The sequence below is a fragment of the Pelodiscus sinensis genome, chromosome 3 (genome assembly GCF_049634645.1).
Source record: "Pelodiscus sinensis isolate JC-2024 chromosome 3, ASM4963464v1, whole genome shotgun sequence".
Taxonomy (NCBI): Eukaryota; Metazoa; Chordata; order Testudines; family Trionychidae; genus Pelodiscus; species Pelodiscus sinensis.
In genome coordinates, this window is record NC_134713.1 from 101,211,712 (window position 1) to 101,228,672 (window position 16,961).

The window sequence follows — 16,961 nt, forward strand, 5'->3', positions numbered from 1 at the left end:
GGAGGAAAAAGTGTGATCTGGTTTTCTGCTGTTGCACCCACACAAAAACCCTCCTAGTGACTACAAGCCATGTATTTAAGAATAGATGGCACAGATAATTTACTATTACGCTGAAAAGACGTCTGAGATAAACTTGGAAAATTCAAAGAACACATGAAAACTAGACATCTCATTCACATAACTGTATATTTATTTCTTTTTAAAGAACACTCCTTAATTGTATTGCAATTCAATATACAAACTTGGTTTCACAGAATTATAATCTACTAAATAGCACAAAAGATAACCCATAATTTTCTTGTTTTTGTGTGTGTGTGTGTGTGTGTGTGTGTGTGTGTGCGCGCGTGCTGGTGGCAGTGGTAACCCACCACACCTTCAAATGTATAAGCATGGGTTCCTCCTCACTGTCCCCCACGTGGACTGAATACCAATCCAGATGGTGTCCTAAAGATGCTATACTCTTGAACAAGAATATTATCTTGCCCCTGAACTCTGTGGGTGTCCAGTTGTAGTGTTCTCCCTCTTTCCAGGAGGGCTGATGACTACAGTTGTGGCATGCTTCTTTCTGTCCAGAGGATAGGTAGCATCCCCTAAAGCTGATATCAGAATCACTGCAGGGATTGACCAGCTGGAGGTATTCGAGAACAAGTGTCCATCTTCTTTTCTCCCTGTACCCCATTCCCACCATCTCAGACCCCAAGTGTGAGCCCCCTGCAATACACCTAGACTCCACACCTCAAGTTTGTGCAGACACACCCAAGATCACTCCCACATGTGGGAGCTTGGGTCTCCCACATGCAGTGCCCAGCACTGCTTGACAAGCCATTGGGCCAGCCGACAACTAAGTTCTATAGAGTCAGATGTGCTTTGTCACCTCATTTTTAAAGATACTCCAGTACAGGTATGTGTTGACTTACGGCCTGATCCTGCTGTCTCCGAAATCAATGGCACAACTCCCATAGACTTCAATGAAAGCAAATCAAGCTCCACATATCCAAATGAGTTACATAAATTTGTACCAGTGATGCACTTGTACATATTTACATGGGGTGGAATGTTTTCCCATTTTTTAAAGGAGAATATATAGATCAACATGTTCACATAAGACCAAATACTTTTAATATATTTATAACTGTTTTTATAAAGCTTTGAAAAAAGTCACAATAGCACATTGTTTTTACTTTAATGCTTCACGGTACTATTCAATTTAAAATCACAATCAGCACTTAAGTTATAGTCAATCCAGCAAACAAGAGACAAAAAAATTACAAGAGTTAAGAACTGGCTGATACATCCTTTTATCTTTTTTTTTTAAACTAATGTGTAAGTGCAGAATAAGATAAGATACTCTAGTTTAAATATCTTGTTTACAATATACATTTTTGTTCTAATTACGCAACAGTAAATCCCATGCTTCACATAGAAAAGCAATCCACAACATTAAGAAAAAAATTTACAATTTATGAAACAAAGTAAATAAATATTAGTATTACAGAATCAGAGCTGTACATAAAAGCTTTTCAAATTTAATCATATAAAAATATGCTTTTAGTGCAACCTCACATATATTTTGATGCTGTTTTGCTTTACATCATTTAGATCCAAGTGTCCAAAAAAGGAAAGAAATTACATTTATTACAAAGCAGATACACAAATTCTAAAATATGTACAAATTACTGCTAAAAAATGCTTATAAGAATATAAGCAAAGTAAAGAAAAGGCACAAACATCTGTACAATTTAAAAGTACCAGACCTAATAAGAATTTCAAATTTCATTTTGGTCAGGTTCATGATGACTTGTCATTTTATCTAATTCTTTTGATATAACAAAAGTATATATAATAGCAAACTACTGTAACTTAGGACAGGCATGCTGTAAAGTTGAATACTTCTACCTCTAGGAAAAAAGGGGTATGGGAGAATAAATGTATGGGTAAAAGTCTTCAGGCATCTCAGATCAATGCAGCTTGCTCTTCTCAGATAATATATCTTTTCTTTCCTGTGTGCTTGCTGGAGATTCTTTCCTGCTGTGAAAGCCTAACTGTCTGACATCCACACCGCTCTTGTTATAAAAGGTGGAATGAGCTAATGCAGTCTGTGATGTACCAAAACTGTCCTTTTCACCACTGTGCAAGTCAGGATGGGTGGCTGAAGCACAGGCCTGGCCTGGCTCAGATCCACTAAAGTGTTTAATGCTAAAATGTGCACTTTCTAAGGGCTTCTGAGGAGGCTCAGAAGCCCTTTGTGGCTGCTCTGCCCCATGCCGAACGGCTTCTTCTGTGGCGATTCGCAGAGAGGCTATGGCTTTTGTACAAGTCTGTATATTTTCCTCCTGTTCCCTTTCTGTAGCTATTGAACTGTCTTCGGAAGTGCTTTGTTTCAGCAATAGGGAGGAGGATACATTGGATGGAACAGCTGGGTGCAATATGTGAGGAGAGGTACATTTCTCATGGTGCTTAGAAATGATATAGGATTCTTTTGTAATGGTTTCTGAAGTTACTCTTTGCTTTTCCTCAGAGCTCTCCCTCTGCAGTGGCAAGATGGACGGCGGATGTAAATCTGATAGGGCCACAGGTATCGAATGGACCATCTGGATACCTCCAATGGGCATCATGGGGATAGGTGCTCGGATTTGTTGCTGGGAGTGTAATGGAAGGTGACTGAAGACATAGTCATTAGGACCCTCAGGGAACAAGCTAGAACTATGACGGTCCGAAATTCCTTTTTCTCCATACACACTGAAGTAAGGACCCTGAGGCAAACCTTTTTTCTGTGAACAGAAAAACAACAGCACGATCAGCAAAACCACTCTGGAAGCCACCAAACCCGCTCATTCATCTTTTAATCTGTGTTTGTAAAACAATGACTTTCGGTCTGTAAAGCAATTTTAATCCAAATGGATCTTTCAAGCATTTTGTAAACTCTACTATCTGCTTAAATAAGGAACATGTAGGGATCATGGTGTTCAGCACTGAAAGACATTGCTCTTTGAGGCAATGTGTGACAGCTGGTTTATGGCACAGAACACCAACAGATAACATTTTCAGACAGCAAATAAAGAATACTATAGTGAACTGAAAATGCACAGGAAATTATAGGTAGAGTCTATTGCCCCAAGTGAAATTTGGCTGGAACATCACCAATGCTAAACACCCCTATTGTTGCAAAGTGTAAATTATGACAGTGCCTGTACTGGCCATCTGCATTTGGTATCAGCTGCTCACTGCAGAGAAATGCACTTCTTAGTTTAAGAAAAATTATATACACACATATTTTAGTTCCGGTGAAAGGTGCTGGGATGCTGGATTGAAGCGATGGGGAATAAAACCTTCTGTTCCACAAATTGGTATGATACAAGTAACATCTGAGCTAGATTACCTACAGTGTCCTAGCAACATACCTACCTCCATACCACTCCTTTGCTGAAAGGAGGGGATGGTTCTATTTCCATGCATATTTAAATCCTTGTTCTCCATGCAAAGCAAGTATTCACACAGCAATTAATACAATGGTGGCCCAATTCTGACTGAGGCTTCTGGCATTATTCCAATATAAATATGAAATAACAATGAGAAGAGTGCCAGTTTTTTTGCCAGCTGAAGTGGTGGTTTTGTAACACAAACGCTTATCCACTTGGAATAGGACAGAGATTTTCCACAGATCACTGTATTGCAACCGTGAGATATTGCCTTTTGGCGTTTCTCCACCAGGTTCTGTCTTGAAAGGGTAACCCTGAGTTGAAAAGTTCACCTCCAGTCTACACTAACCATAGCCTGAACCACTCATCCCCCTTTTTTGTCTCTTAATTTCTCCCATTTGTTTTTTATTTGATGATTACATGTTGCTTATTGGTGGCTACAGAAATAGTGATGACAGAAAAGTAGGACTATGTTTGCACAATGTTATGTGGGATTTATCCATACAGCTTCCAGGGACTCTTGGGAATTAAATGACTGCATTCTAATCACTACTTTAAAGTTGAGGAGTTTAATGACCATGTATCTGTTGACTGCTCAAGAACTGTGCAGCTAACCACAGTGCTGGTATGGGCAGTCCTGAGACTGCACAAAAGTCATAAGCATCAGCACTTTGCTGGGAAATCCTAGCTCACAAGGCACTAACCAAACACTTGGTCCTATATTGAGCAGCTAGTTTATTGGACATCTAAAGATTCATTGTTTATGCTACCTGATGATTGAATCTCACATTGCACAGCAGCTTTGTCAAGTTCAATACAAATCAGGTCCAGGGCAGGAGAGGACATGAGATAGGTTAAACTCAGAATACTCCATGCCAGGGTTTTCCTTATATAAAGGAGAGATTTAAACTCCATAAAAACCCTGTCCTAAGTAAGCACTGAGGCAGCTCGCTATGCTACAAAGCTTGAGGAATAAATCAGAATCGCCAGAGCACCAGGCAGAGAGTACAGAAAGACACAACTATTTCAGAGCTCTTAAAAGGCATGAGCTTTAGAGAGTCAGCCTGCCATGGTTTTAGAAATTCATTGTCTTCAGCACAGCTGCTTGAATTTGTTTTCCTTCTTTGGTCTGCCAGACGGTTTCTCAATCTGCCTGCCCTCTTAAATGTTTCCCAATCCATGTTCTCTGACGCTACCACATTGGACAAAGACTTGACCAAAATAGAAACACAGCATTGACAACACAGAAAAGGACTGCAGAGTACAGTAACTTTTAGAAGAACTAACCTAGGAACATGGAACCTCTAATGCACTAAAAATCTGTAAACAACAACTTCTCCCCATTGTATCCTGCAACAATTTTGGAGGACAGGAAGCAGCCTGACCACATCCTATGGAAACTAATTATGATACAAAATGCTACGTTGTATAAGAACCTGCAGTATCCTAGATGTAGGTAAAATTTAGAGCCCTCCCAAATTCACCATGCATTTTGGTCAGTTTCATAGTCATAGGAATTTAAAAATTGCTAATTTCTGCATTGTAATTGCAGGGGTCTTGATAAAAAAAGGAGTTGTGTGTGAGGGAGTTGCAAGGCTATGTGCGTGGCATGGTATAGTATAGGGATATAAGGGAGAAGTCAACTACCCAAGAAGCCTATGCTTAACAGGTAGTTGAGTTGACTTCTTGCATTCCACCCTCCCGTGCTGCCTCTGTATCAGAGGCAGCAAGGGGGCGGAGAAGCAGGAGCCAGTGCTGGGGGTAGCCAGCTTAAAAGCCAGTTGCCCCCAGCCCTATCTCCACTGTGTTTCCCCCCCCCCCCCCCCCGCCCCCCATTGCTGCTGCCTCTATTAGAGGCAGTAGGAGCTGCTGGTGCGAAGCTGCCCTGCTCCTTCTACCTTTTAAAATGCAGAGCTGCAGCAGCGTTTGGTCAGTACTGAGCCAGGCTATCGACTAATCGAGGAGTTGATAAAAATTCTAACAACTACTTGATTAATTAAATACCAGCTTCTTAACTTCCCTAGGATGGTATTGCCATCCTTACTTCTGTGCTACTGTAGGTGGGACCCTAGCCAACAGACTCCGCTCTCCAGCCACCAGCTCTGAAGGCAGTGCAGAAGTAAGGTTGATAATACCATGGCCCCACATCCACCCTCCTGCAATTTCCTTTTGGGTCAGCAAAAGCGACAATGAGTCCTGTAGCACCTTATAGACTAACAGATGTATTGGAGCATAAGCTTTTGTGGGCAAAGACCCACTTAGTCAGATGCATGTAGTGGAAATATCCACAGGCAGGTATAAATATGCAGGCCAGAATCAGGCTAGAGATAATGAGGTTAATTCAATCAGGGAGGATGGGGCCCATTTCTAGCAGCTGATCTGGAGGTGTGAATACCAATATCCTGCCTATGGATATTTCAACTACATGCGTCTGATGAAGTGGGTCTATGCCCACGAAAGCTTATGCTCCAATAAATCCGTTAGTCTACAAGGTGCTACAAGACTCCCTGTTGCTTTTGCAGATCCAGACTAACATGTCTACCCCTCTGATACTTTTGGGTCCGGACACCCAGTTTGAATAACACTCGTGTCCCTCATGAACTCAGTATAGTGCAGGTAAAACACACACACAAAAAGACCAGATTTCACAGTCTGTGATTCATTTCCCATGAGCACGAATTTGTAGAGCCTTAACAATACAGGAGACCCAAGTCTCAGTATTCATGTCTGGATCCAGATTCTAAACCCTTTAAAGTTCAAGGATGTTCAAATTCAGGATTCTGGTTTGAAATGTTATAGAAACAGAGGTCATCTGAAAAATTCAACCGCAAGTTCACACTCTGAATCTCTCTAACCTTCAGAGTTTGGGAAAGTTCAGGCTGGGATTTGGTTCAGGCCTATCTGCATTTAGGACAAAATTAAAGGGAACGATGAAATAAGGGCATGCCCTCAAATATACACAGACATTTCTTCAGAAGTGAAATTGCTAGACATCAGCTGCAATGCCTTACCATGTACAGTAAAACTCCATTGGTCCAGCATCCAATGCTCCGGTACTCCTGATGGTCCGGCACCATTGGGAACCCGGAAGTGCTCCGGGCAGCCGGACAATTGGAGCTGCTCTGCGTCCGGCTTCCCAATTCAGCCACTGCTGAAACTGACCAGCGGCTGATTCCAGGCAGCCCGGGGCACAGCAGCTCTGCCCCGGGCTTCCTGGAGTTAGCCGCTGATCAGTTTCAGTAGCAGCTGACTTGGGGACGCCTGGGGCAGAGCAGTTGGGGTGCTGCCAAGTTGGTCTCGCAGCGCCGAGTGGTGGCAGCTCCCCAGCTGCTCTGCCCCAGGCGTCCTGAATCAGCCGCTGCTGAAACTGTCCATTCTGGTCAGCCACTGGTCAGTTTCAGCAGCGGCTGAATCCGGACGCCTGGGACAGAGCAGCTGGGGTGCTGTGGAGTTGGTCCCACAGCGCCACCCCTCAGCACTGCGAGACCAACCCGGCAGCCCCCTAGCTGCTCTGCCGCAGGCATCCTGGATTCAGCCACTGCTGAAACTGACCAGCAGCGGCTAAATTGGGGATGCCTGGGGCAGATCCGGACTATGAGAAGGGGGGGGGCTATGAGAGGTCTGGGGTGGCATCCCCCCCATCCCACCCCGGATCCCTCATAGCCTCCCCTTCCGATAGTCCGGCATATCTGATAATCCGGCACCCCCTGGATCCTAAAGGTGCCGGATTATTGGAAGTTTACTGAACCTGAGTTCTGTATATGCGTCTTTCAATATGAACCTCACCTCCACTACAGCTTCTCAGCTCTTTCGGACCACTCATTTTCTCACCAATTCTAGTGCTACTAACCCCTCCAAAAAGGGGAAGGAAGGGAAAGGGCCCCCTGTACTGACCAGCAGATCTGATATTGAACCTCTTAAAAGGTGAAATGAGCTGACGTTGCAGTGTATGCTCCAAGGATTCCACCACAGCCCCAACCCCTAATGGAGTGTTGTGCTTCTATAGCACAAGATAGATAGCAATTTAACTTGTGTACCAACTGTACAGTAATGTCAGACCTACTTTAGAGTTAGAATTTTTTGAGTTTACTGCTATTGTACAGCCAGCAGAAGGCACATAACAACCGTTTCTTTTTTTGTAGGCCCTACAAAAATAATTGTCTTTCTAATGTTTTTTTTAAATTTCTCATAGAAATAAATAATAATAATAATAATAATCCTAAAGCACTTTAAAGTATATATATACAACCAAAATGCAGCCAATCTGAAATTGAGGGAGGTAGCCAATCAAAATCCAGTAAAACAATGGGAGAAGAACATTTTTGTCCAAGGAAACTACAGAAAATCCTTACTCATATAAAAAGTGCCATGAGAGTTTTAACTTCCATACAGCACAGACAAAGTTAACCCCTTCTTACTCAACCAAATGGATAATTCTGTGCATTCAGAGTTTGGCTTGTTTTACAGTTTAGGGTGAGGAGGGGAAGGGGTTATTTTTTTACAATTTTCATTCATATTAGGATTGTGGAGCTAGCACAGTGATGCAGGATTGAATAGGATTCTGCTCTGATTTGTGCATCAGTGACAAAACTGTTAATTAAATTTTAATTACCAGATCCTGAAAGTGAAAAATAGTGTCTAATTTCCCCCAATAATATTTTCAGGTACAGTAATCTCAGGAGTTACTTGTAATAAGAATAGATTAAAAATAGAGATGTACTTTTCAGATTCATAGAATTTCAAGTTCAAAGGGACCTTTAGATTATCTAATCGAACCTTACCTACAGCATAGTGCTTACTTTTCACCTAATTACCATATGAAATCTAATAAATTGTGTTTGACTAAAGCATAGCTTCTGAATTGGTACCCATTCTTCATCTGAAGACATCAAGAAATGGAAAATCCACCTCTTCCCTTGGTTGTTTGTTCCATTGTTTACAAAATCTTACTGTTAAAAAGTTACTAATCTAAAATTGTCTGGCTTCAACTTTCAGCCATTGCCTCTTGACATGACTTTCTCTACTAGATTAAAGAGTTTTAAGTTTAGCCCAGTCATACTGATGTCCTGTCTACTTCTTTCATATTTTTGGATCTAAGGCTAAACAAAAGCAAGGACAGTGAATTATTGCCACTTGTTACAACATGAATTATAAGTATTTTATTGAAATGGGTTTGGCATTATCTCAGAAATGCCAAAGTCTCAGAAGCCAAAATGATGGCGCTACCCACTTCTCAAAATGTGTTGTGTACCTTACAAGTTTATGCACAGAATCTCTACATGGGATTTTACATCCCTACTCTAAGTGTTAACTGGTTATACTGGTTAACTGCCTTGCACTGTGAGCCGGGAGGCACCCTCCCCCCGCCCCCGCCTGCAGCACAGTTGGTGGCTGGAGCAGTCCTCCGCCCACGGCATACTGCAAGGACGGGTTGCTCTGGCTAGGCAGGGCCTACCACACCATGCCATGGACAGTGGGCTACTCTGACCCAGCCAGCCCACACAGGCTGGAGCAACTCCCCGGCGCAGTGGGCCCACCCAAATCAGAGTAGCCCCTCACCCACAGCTGCTCTGGTCAGCCGGGCACTGGTTAAACTGCCAAGCATGCCAGGCAACGCTTACTGGTTAACAGGTTTAACCTTTACAGAGTGACTGTATTAGCAAGAACTGTTATGTTTCCCATGGGGAATTTTGTCACATCCCCTTTCTCAAGTCCTATTACACCTCCAGGAATATGTATGCCTATGGAAGTGTCTCATATTCAGGATATTTAGTCATTCAAGGGACTTGCAGCTCTCCATTGACAGTATAACCAAGTAAGTTGTGGGGTCTCATACAATGTTCATTCAATGCCAAAATACTATAACTGCTAAATGAATAACTATTTATCTTTATTTTGTTTACTTAATTTGTTAGTCAAGATGGTTTGTGTGCCCTTTTTCTACATTCATTCTGTGGGAGCATTAAAGTGCTCCAGGGAATCAATTCCAAATTGATACTCTTATAAGACCATAATTTAATTCTTATCATTCACAGGGAAGAATCATAATTATAGAGAACAAACAAGACAGGTAATGGAAGATAAGGGAAGTGCTATCAGATTGTCCCAGAAAGGGATCTGCAATTCTGTCAGACTATGTCCAGACTGCAGGCTTCTTTTGAAAGAACCTTATTTCGGAAGAGATCTTCCAAAAAACTTCTTCCAAAACAGAGCGTCCACACACAAAAGCGCACTGAAAAAGCTATCTGTTTTTTCGAAAGATAGCATCAATTCAGTCTGGATGCTATCTCATATATAAGCTGTGATTACTACGGACGGAGTGGCCACCAGGGTACGTGTGCTTTTTACTCTTTCCTCTTCTTTCAAAAGAACTCCCTCTTCCCTGTCTACACGCACCTTTTTCCGAAAGAGCTCTTTTGGAAAAAGGCTTCCTCCTTGTACAAAGAGGATTACCAATGCCGGAAAAGGCCCTCTGTTCTTTCGATTTACTTTCAGAAGAACGCAATTGTAGTGTGGACGTTTTTCTGACAAAACTCTGTAGTGTAGACATACTCTTACTAATTGTCCCAATTGAACCAACATCCGTGGGTGAAAGCAGTATTCCAAATAACATTTTAGCAAAGCCGTTAGGCAATGTGAAAACAATATGACCAAAAGAAGCACCCCAAACAAAAATTAAGTGATTCCTTAAATCAGTAAAACAGATTTGTGAAAAAATATTATTTATTCTTTCTTATACTAGCCAATTAGCCAGTCATAAGACGGGATTTTCAGGTCTCTCCTCCACGTCGGTCTTCTCTCCTGAGCCTCCGGTCTCTCACTCCGTCTCTCTCTTTGCTCTCTCCTTCTCCTCCTACTGCCTCCCCCTCTCTCTGTCAGCTCTCCTCTGCCTTCTGCCTCTCTCTCTTTCTCTTCTCCCCCTCCCGCCTCTCACTCTGTGTTTCTCTTCTCCTCCTCCTGCTGTGTCTCTCACTCTCTCACTCTCACCCCCGTGCTGCATGGGGAGCGCGGACCCCAAACGGCTGCTTGCGTCGCTTGCTCCTACGCAGCAGCCTGGCTGAGCGGTGCAGAAGTCAGCCGAGCACCATGGTGGGAGGTAACAGCACCGCCCAGAGGTAACAGCCAGTGTTTCAGCGTTACAGAGTCACAGACATTGGGCTACTATATATGTGATTATTGTAATGCCTGGGAGCTTTGCAAATGGTAGGACTTCTGAAAGGTACTGAATGGAGAGCTTAAGAAAGCCAAATCTCTACTAATTCCCAGAGCAGGTACAGCATTGAGGCCATCAGTGTGAATTTTATTCCCATTGTCCCACCAATGTGCTTACACAGACTGATTGAGATGAAACATCTCTTACTTTTGAAGAGAGTTCCGTTTCCACTCAGTCCTTTGTGTCACTGGTGTGACTGCCAACTATGGTGGTGGTTTGTGTGATGTAAATACCACCATCAGAGGATAACTTATAGACCCCTAATCTTGCAACGTGGTGCACATGGACACTTTCCCACACCCATGTGGAGTCACATTTATCTCAGGCCTTCAATTTTTTTCATCTGTGCTTCAGCAGTGTACCTCTGTATGTTACATTGCAGTATAAAGGACCATACTCAGTATTAGTCTGGGCTGAGTCCCACCTGGCAATCTGGAGGTGAAAGGCTGTGCATCTTAAGCCATAGGAGCAATCATACATTATTTGGTAATGTACATTATAAATGTAAAATAACTAATGAGGGGCCAAATGCTCAGATGGTATAAATCAGCATAATTCCACTGAAAATGAAGTCAGTGGCTGTACACTGATTTACCCCAGCTGGAGATATGTCCCCAACTCTGTAATGTTCTATAACAAGCCGCAGCAAGGGCTGAGTTAAAGTCATGGCTTGGTCCATCTCTATTATAAATTTCCAATGTTATTTTTTCATGTTTCTGATGAGATTCCAAGCCTCTTCTTTCCTCCTTCTACAGACGTTTTAGGTGAGTGATTCCAGCATGCATGTTTACAAAGTTATTTTAAAAGCTCTGAACAAGTTAAAGAAGAGAGCTGGCTTTCATAATAAATATTAAAATATTCTTTCATACTTACTGTATGTCCCAATGGAACGGATTCAGATTGTAAATATTGACCCATAGACAATGCTGGATTATGGTACAGACCCCTTCGGGGTGATGCTGCTCTAATTGACGTCATATATCTTCTCTCCCTCCTTGGAGACAGTTCTCTTCTGGCAGATGCATCTTTTCCAGGTGACATTGGCCTCCTCGGTGACAAATGTCTTCTTGGTGAAACATCCCGTCTCGGTGATAACTCTCGCCTCAAGACAGCTTCCTTCCTTGGAGAAAGGTGTCTCATTGGTGAAATATCTCTCCTTGGTGATAAATGCCTTCTGGGTGACAAATCCCCTTTAGACATTAAATACCTCTTTGGTGAATTATCTCTGTATGGCGAAGAATCATACCCCGGAGAGGAATGTCGGCTGGAAGGTGAGAAGTCCCTTGGAGATGAGGTGGACTCTAATGAAAGCATGTAATCCTCCTCCATACAACTAGGTATGTCTAATCTGTCTTTGTCAGGCTCTGAATCAGGACTTTTGCTCTGGAAAAACCTCTGATATTCTGTCATCTGAGAGTCTTCACATGAGTCGCTTGGTGTTATAAGCTGAGTAACCTGAATGCTAGGCAACGTAACCAAATAACTGATCAGGGAGGAATGTCCCATTGAAATGGAACTGTCAGGAGAAGCCCCATAGGATGCTGCTGCAGCATTCACGGTCAGTGAAGAGAATCTGGGGGGTTGGGGGCTGGTGCTTCTTGATCTCGTTTTTGGTGTTGAGTCTCCCTGGGTATCATCAAAATCATCATCATCCTCTTCATCATCATCATTGTCATCTCCATCATCCCCATCTGATTCCTCTGCATCAGAAAACTGGTGATCTGCTGATATGCCTGCCATGCTGTTGCTCTTCTCTGCTTCCTGGTGCATGTCTTCAATATTTTCTGAAATAATCATGGCAAGTCAATCAAGTATGCACAAAGACACAATTCGGATCCAATCCTGCACCCATTACATACTTAGAACATCCTTTGATATCACTGGAGGTTCTGTGTGTGGAATGGTTGCTCAGTCTGGTCCTTAACAGAAGCTGAACTGCAGTTTTTAATATTCATGATCATGTAAAACCCATAATCAACCAGAGTGAAATTCACCCCTGGGGAGAAGCCCAGGCCAAAGCCTATCCTCCAGGCCTCTGCACAGGGGTGAAGTTCACACACTATTAACATCAGAATACTTATTACACTCAACAGAAGACCTGATACAGAAGACATTTAAATGGCGGGAAAAAAAATCCACTCAGCTCCTGTAGTATTCAATAATTAGAATTCACCTTAAACAAATGGATCAGATTTATTTCTCTGCGTACTGTTTCTTAACAAGGTACTTGAAAAACTCACAAAAATAAAATAAAACTACCCCAAAAATATTCTTAACTTATCCTCTGGTGTCATCCACACTCCCAAAGTGTAATGAGTTATCTGCCCAGTACAAAGGCTACACCAACTAAATTAATTCATTGTGACGTACCTGCTTCTTCAGTTTCAGCATCATCCACAGATGTCATTGATACTCCTAACTCCAGGCATTTTTTCATGTGTGCTTTAGACTTCATATGTTTTGTCAGATTTCCTATCAAAGGTACAGAGATGATGATAATTAGTTGACATCAGCAAAGAAATCTCTCTCCATTTTTGTTTTCCTTTTTCCACCTGATCAATAGAAGGTTTTTAGGTTAAAAAACAAGTAGAATTGACTCAAAGTCAATCCCTAACACAGCAAATGTAATTTCATGAATCTGAGATTTTACATCTTTCCCAAAACTGCTCATATCAACTTCTCTCTTCAGCAAAATAGTGGCAGTATTTCTGAGCGCTGATAACTGGCAATGAACATTGATGTATACCAATTAAACACTTCTTGTAAGTACTTTTGAAGGCCATTCTTACTCATCTTCCTTTTATGTCCAGGAGATCCCTGTTATAACTGTTTTGATATTCGTCATTTTGCATATACATCATCAATTAATTAAGGAAACTAAAATCATTATACATCACACAGATCCGGACTTACATCGTTTTTCAAGACCCAACATGTGCTCATGACCAGCCCCTCAGCGCACACTCCCCAGCGCCTGGAGGGAGCCACACATGGCAGTAGTGGCGGTGGCTCCAGGACCCAGGCATTAGGTTAGAGTGGTGGGGGGCGGCTTGGGGTGCCTGGCTCGAGGGGAGGGGAGGGGGATTGGGCTAGAAGCACATTATATGTATATACACGTGTGTGAACTGTATGTGTTGGGAACGTATCTCAAGCTCATTACATTATTCTTTATGGGTATTAATTCCCCTTTATAAGTCATTTCGCTATAAGTTGCATTATTTAGGAATGTAACCTGGACTTATAACAGGGACCTCCTGTATTATATTACCCTCTTTTCCTATTCACTGCAAGAGATGTCAGTCTCAGCTGCCTGCACATTCATTTCTTCCACAGGCAACTTCATGTTTTCTTTCATATTACTTCTTATGTATGGAACCAAGGTGGATAAAAATCGATTTTTAAAAAACATTAAAAAAAGATTTTTTATTTAAATAGGTTTTTTATTTGTTAAAAAAATCATTAATACAATGCTACATTTCTCATTTAAAGATAACAGTTACAATTAAATCTCATCACAAAACACGATACACATACACTGTGTCATACAAATAAATTAATGGCTCTAATCTATCCAGCCTAACTACAGCCTCTCCCCGAGTTATGAATGAGTTACGGACCAGACACTTGGCCGTAACTCGATTTGTTCGTAACTCAGACCCCACTGAGTTACATAGCGACCGCGCTGTTCGTAAGCGCGGGTTGCATTCGTAACTCGGGGACCACCTTTATGACCGCTCCATGGGAGCTTTGGTCATAAATGCGTACGGTCGTAACTCGACCGTTCGCAACTCAGGAACCGGCTGTACTAGCTTTTGCATCTTTAAAGTTCTGGGCTTTCAACTTTTGTTTCTCAGCAAACTATACAGTAACATGTGCAAAGAGACACGAGTTGGATAGGATTGTTTTTGTTCTGTGCTTATGTGATGGTGCACCTTGACTAAGCATGGCAGAGGAGTTAGTTATGACATTGTCATAAAGACAGAGAAACAATATACAGGAAAGGATGGAGGCAGCATAGAAAGGAATAGTGGAGTGGACTGCAATGAAAAAGGGAAGACATTATTCAGCACACTCACAGCTTCCTCTACTACCCCACACTTTTGCTACTGAAAAAAATATCAATGGCTTCTTGTCCTAAGAAAGCTCTGTCTGGGATATTTTGAAGAAATATTTTCTTTGGTACAAAAGAAAAACATGTCCATTGTAAGCAGGGAAAGAAAAAGCTGCAGGGCCTAGTGTTGCAAGAATGACACATCGTAAGGAAAACTGTTTATTGGATGAAAATGATATGGATGAAGATCTTGATATGGCTGAATGGATCAACTGATTAGTAACTTAAATTCACTTTCCAGTGCATCATTCTTCAAGACTCTCTCTATTCCTTTTAATATAAGTGTGATTTGACAGGGTAAATTCTCATGTTGTTTGCTGTGTTGGATGTTGCTAGAAAAAAGGTTTCATTTAGCTAATCCTTATGGCTTGTTTAATTAGTTAACTAGGTTTAGAATTTATCACCCAAGTGTAGAGTACAGAAAGCTGCCATAAGAGAATTCTAGAGTTGCCAGTTGCCACTGTGTGTCATTTTCTTATTTTATATTACATACTACATGCTCTTTATTTTGGAACATCATGATCACAGACTGTAATTATGATGCTATAAGTCTATTCCCGATTTTACTTCAGCATAACTCAACTTTTTTCAAGGGAACCCCATTATATACTTGTTTTCTCAAAAAATAAAAGTTCTAGTGAGTTCAATGGGACTTACTCCAAAATTATGTGCACTCTAAGCACAGTCAGTCTTCGCTTTTTTGGTAACTTGATTTAAATCGATGATTTTTTTTGTGAATTAAATCAATGAATTAGATTGCCTTGATTTAAATCAATTAACATTGCATGGAACATCCTCTCTGAACTCTCCTTTAAAGCCACAATCCTAGTCTCCTTCACATCCCTCTTCAAGACTCATTCATATCATGATGCCAGAGATAAAATGAATTTCAATAATGACTAGGCAGAAGACTAGATAGGGATTGAAAATATCAACTCCCTCTATTTGTGTGTTATGCTGCCTTCCAGGTTCTTATTTTAAATTAGTACTCATTCTTATGAGTGACCAGCCAATTTCAAGAATGATATTGCTTGTGGGCAAAAAGGCAGAAGTATGTCAATATAGAGCTTATTGCAGTATTGGAGCCTTTACAAGTGAGTTTATTAGGTAATGCATTTTACGCTGTATTTGTACAGTGTTTAGCACAACAGAGTCCTAAGCTGTCCCTACTGTTATAGAAATAACAAAGCCAACATATCCTTTGGAAGAAATACAATGACAGGATATGCTGTAAAAATGATTATTCTGCTTCATGTACATTGTTTAGACACAGGTTGCATATTTTTATACCCCTTTGCAGATGCACAGTGAAGTTAAATGACTTCCCCAAAGCCACATAGTGACTCAGGGGCAGAGCAGAGAACAGAATCTAGAAGACCTGGCTCTATGTCCTGTACTTTAATCACCACACATGATTTATTTCAATGTGAAATATTGAAGAATCCTGATTCATAGTTCCTGAAGGCTACCACGTGACATCAAAACCAGTCTCTGAATCATTTCTGTCAACACATTGTGCTGCATGAAGGGCCTATGCCACAGCCAGTGCAAGGTGGTGGATGTCCAGACCCTACCCAGGACTCCACTGCTTCTTTGAATGGAAGAACTATTCCCTGTATTGTACTGAGTGATCACAGAGTCCTTCTGCCTTGGAATCTATGAATCTGTGCTCACTGGGACTACCTACATTCCAATGCACTTGGGTGGGGTTGAGTGAGATGAAGCAAGTTTTAGATGACACTGAAGGGATATGGTGGGTAGAGCTGCTAATATGAATAACCACCAGTTATTCCCTATGGTGAGAGAAGACATACTAGAGCCAAAGCTATTACAGCCCTGAGTCTTCAGCAGCAGCCATACAGCTGCACTGTTATCACTCTGTAACCTGGCAGAGGATTCCTTCCCCTTTATGCTATGAATCTTCCCAGTGCAGGGCCCTGTTCTCAGGCTGTGCACAAAGATTGGGATTTGACCTCATATCTTTTCTTTCCCAGTATCCAAATGCTGTTAAAAAATGGGGAGGAAGTGACTTAAACATGTTATATACATATGAAAAATGCTGCTAAAGAAATTGATTTTTTAAAAAGAGATAGTTTCAAAGCAAATCCTAATTTCAATTAATATTGTTATCCATGGCCTCCGAGTGACAAATGGAAGCTTTTTTTTCAGTGCTGGTAAATACATGAGAAGACAAGCTATCAGATCTCTATTTATAATT

At 41.6% G+C, this 16,961-nt stretch overlaps 1 protein-coding gene across 6 annotated transcripts in view; it reads right to left on the reverse strand.

The window, feature by feature from the left end:
- Positions 1-309: 309 nt before the first annotated feature.
- HIVEP2 (HIVEP zinc finger 2) overlaps positions 310-16,961 on the reverse strand; it is a 178,141-nt gene continuing 161,489 nt past the window's right edge. For all 6 annotated transcript variants that reach the window (XM_075924325.1, XM_006128792.4, XM_075924322.1 and 3 more), the window contains 3 exons: positions 13,003-13,104; positions 11,506-12,416; positions 310-2,771 (listed from right to left, as the gene is read on the reverse strand). In XM_075924325.1, coding sequence (XP_075780440.1) covers positions 1,959-2,771; positions 11,506-12,416; positions 13,003-13,104 — 1,826 coding nt within the window. In that variant the 3' untranslated portion in view covers positions 310-1,958. The remainder of the gene's footprint in view (positions 2,772-11,505; positions 12,417-13,002; positions 13,105-16,961) is intronic.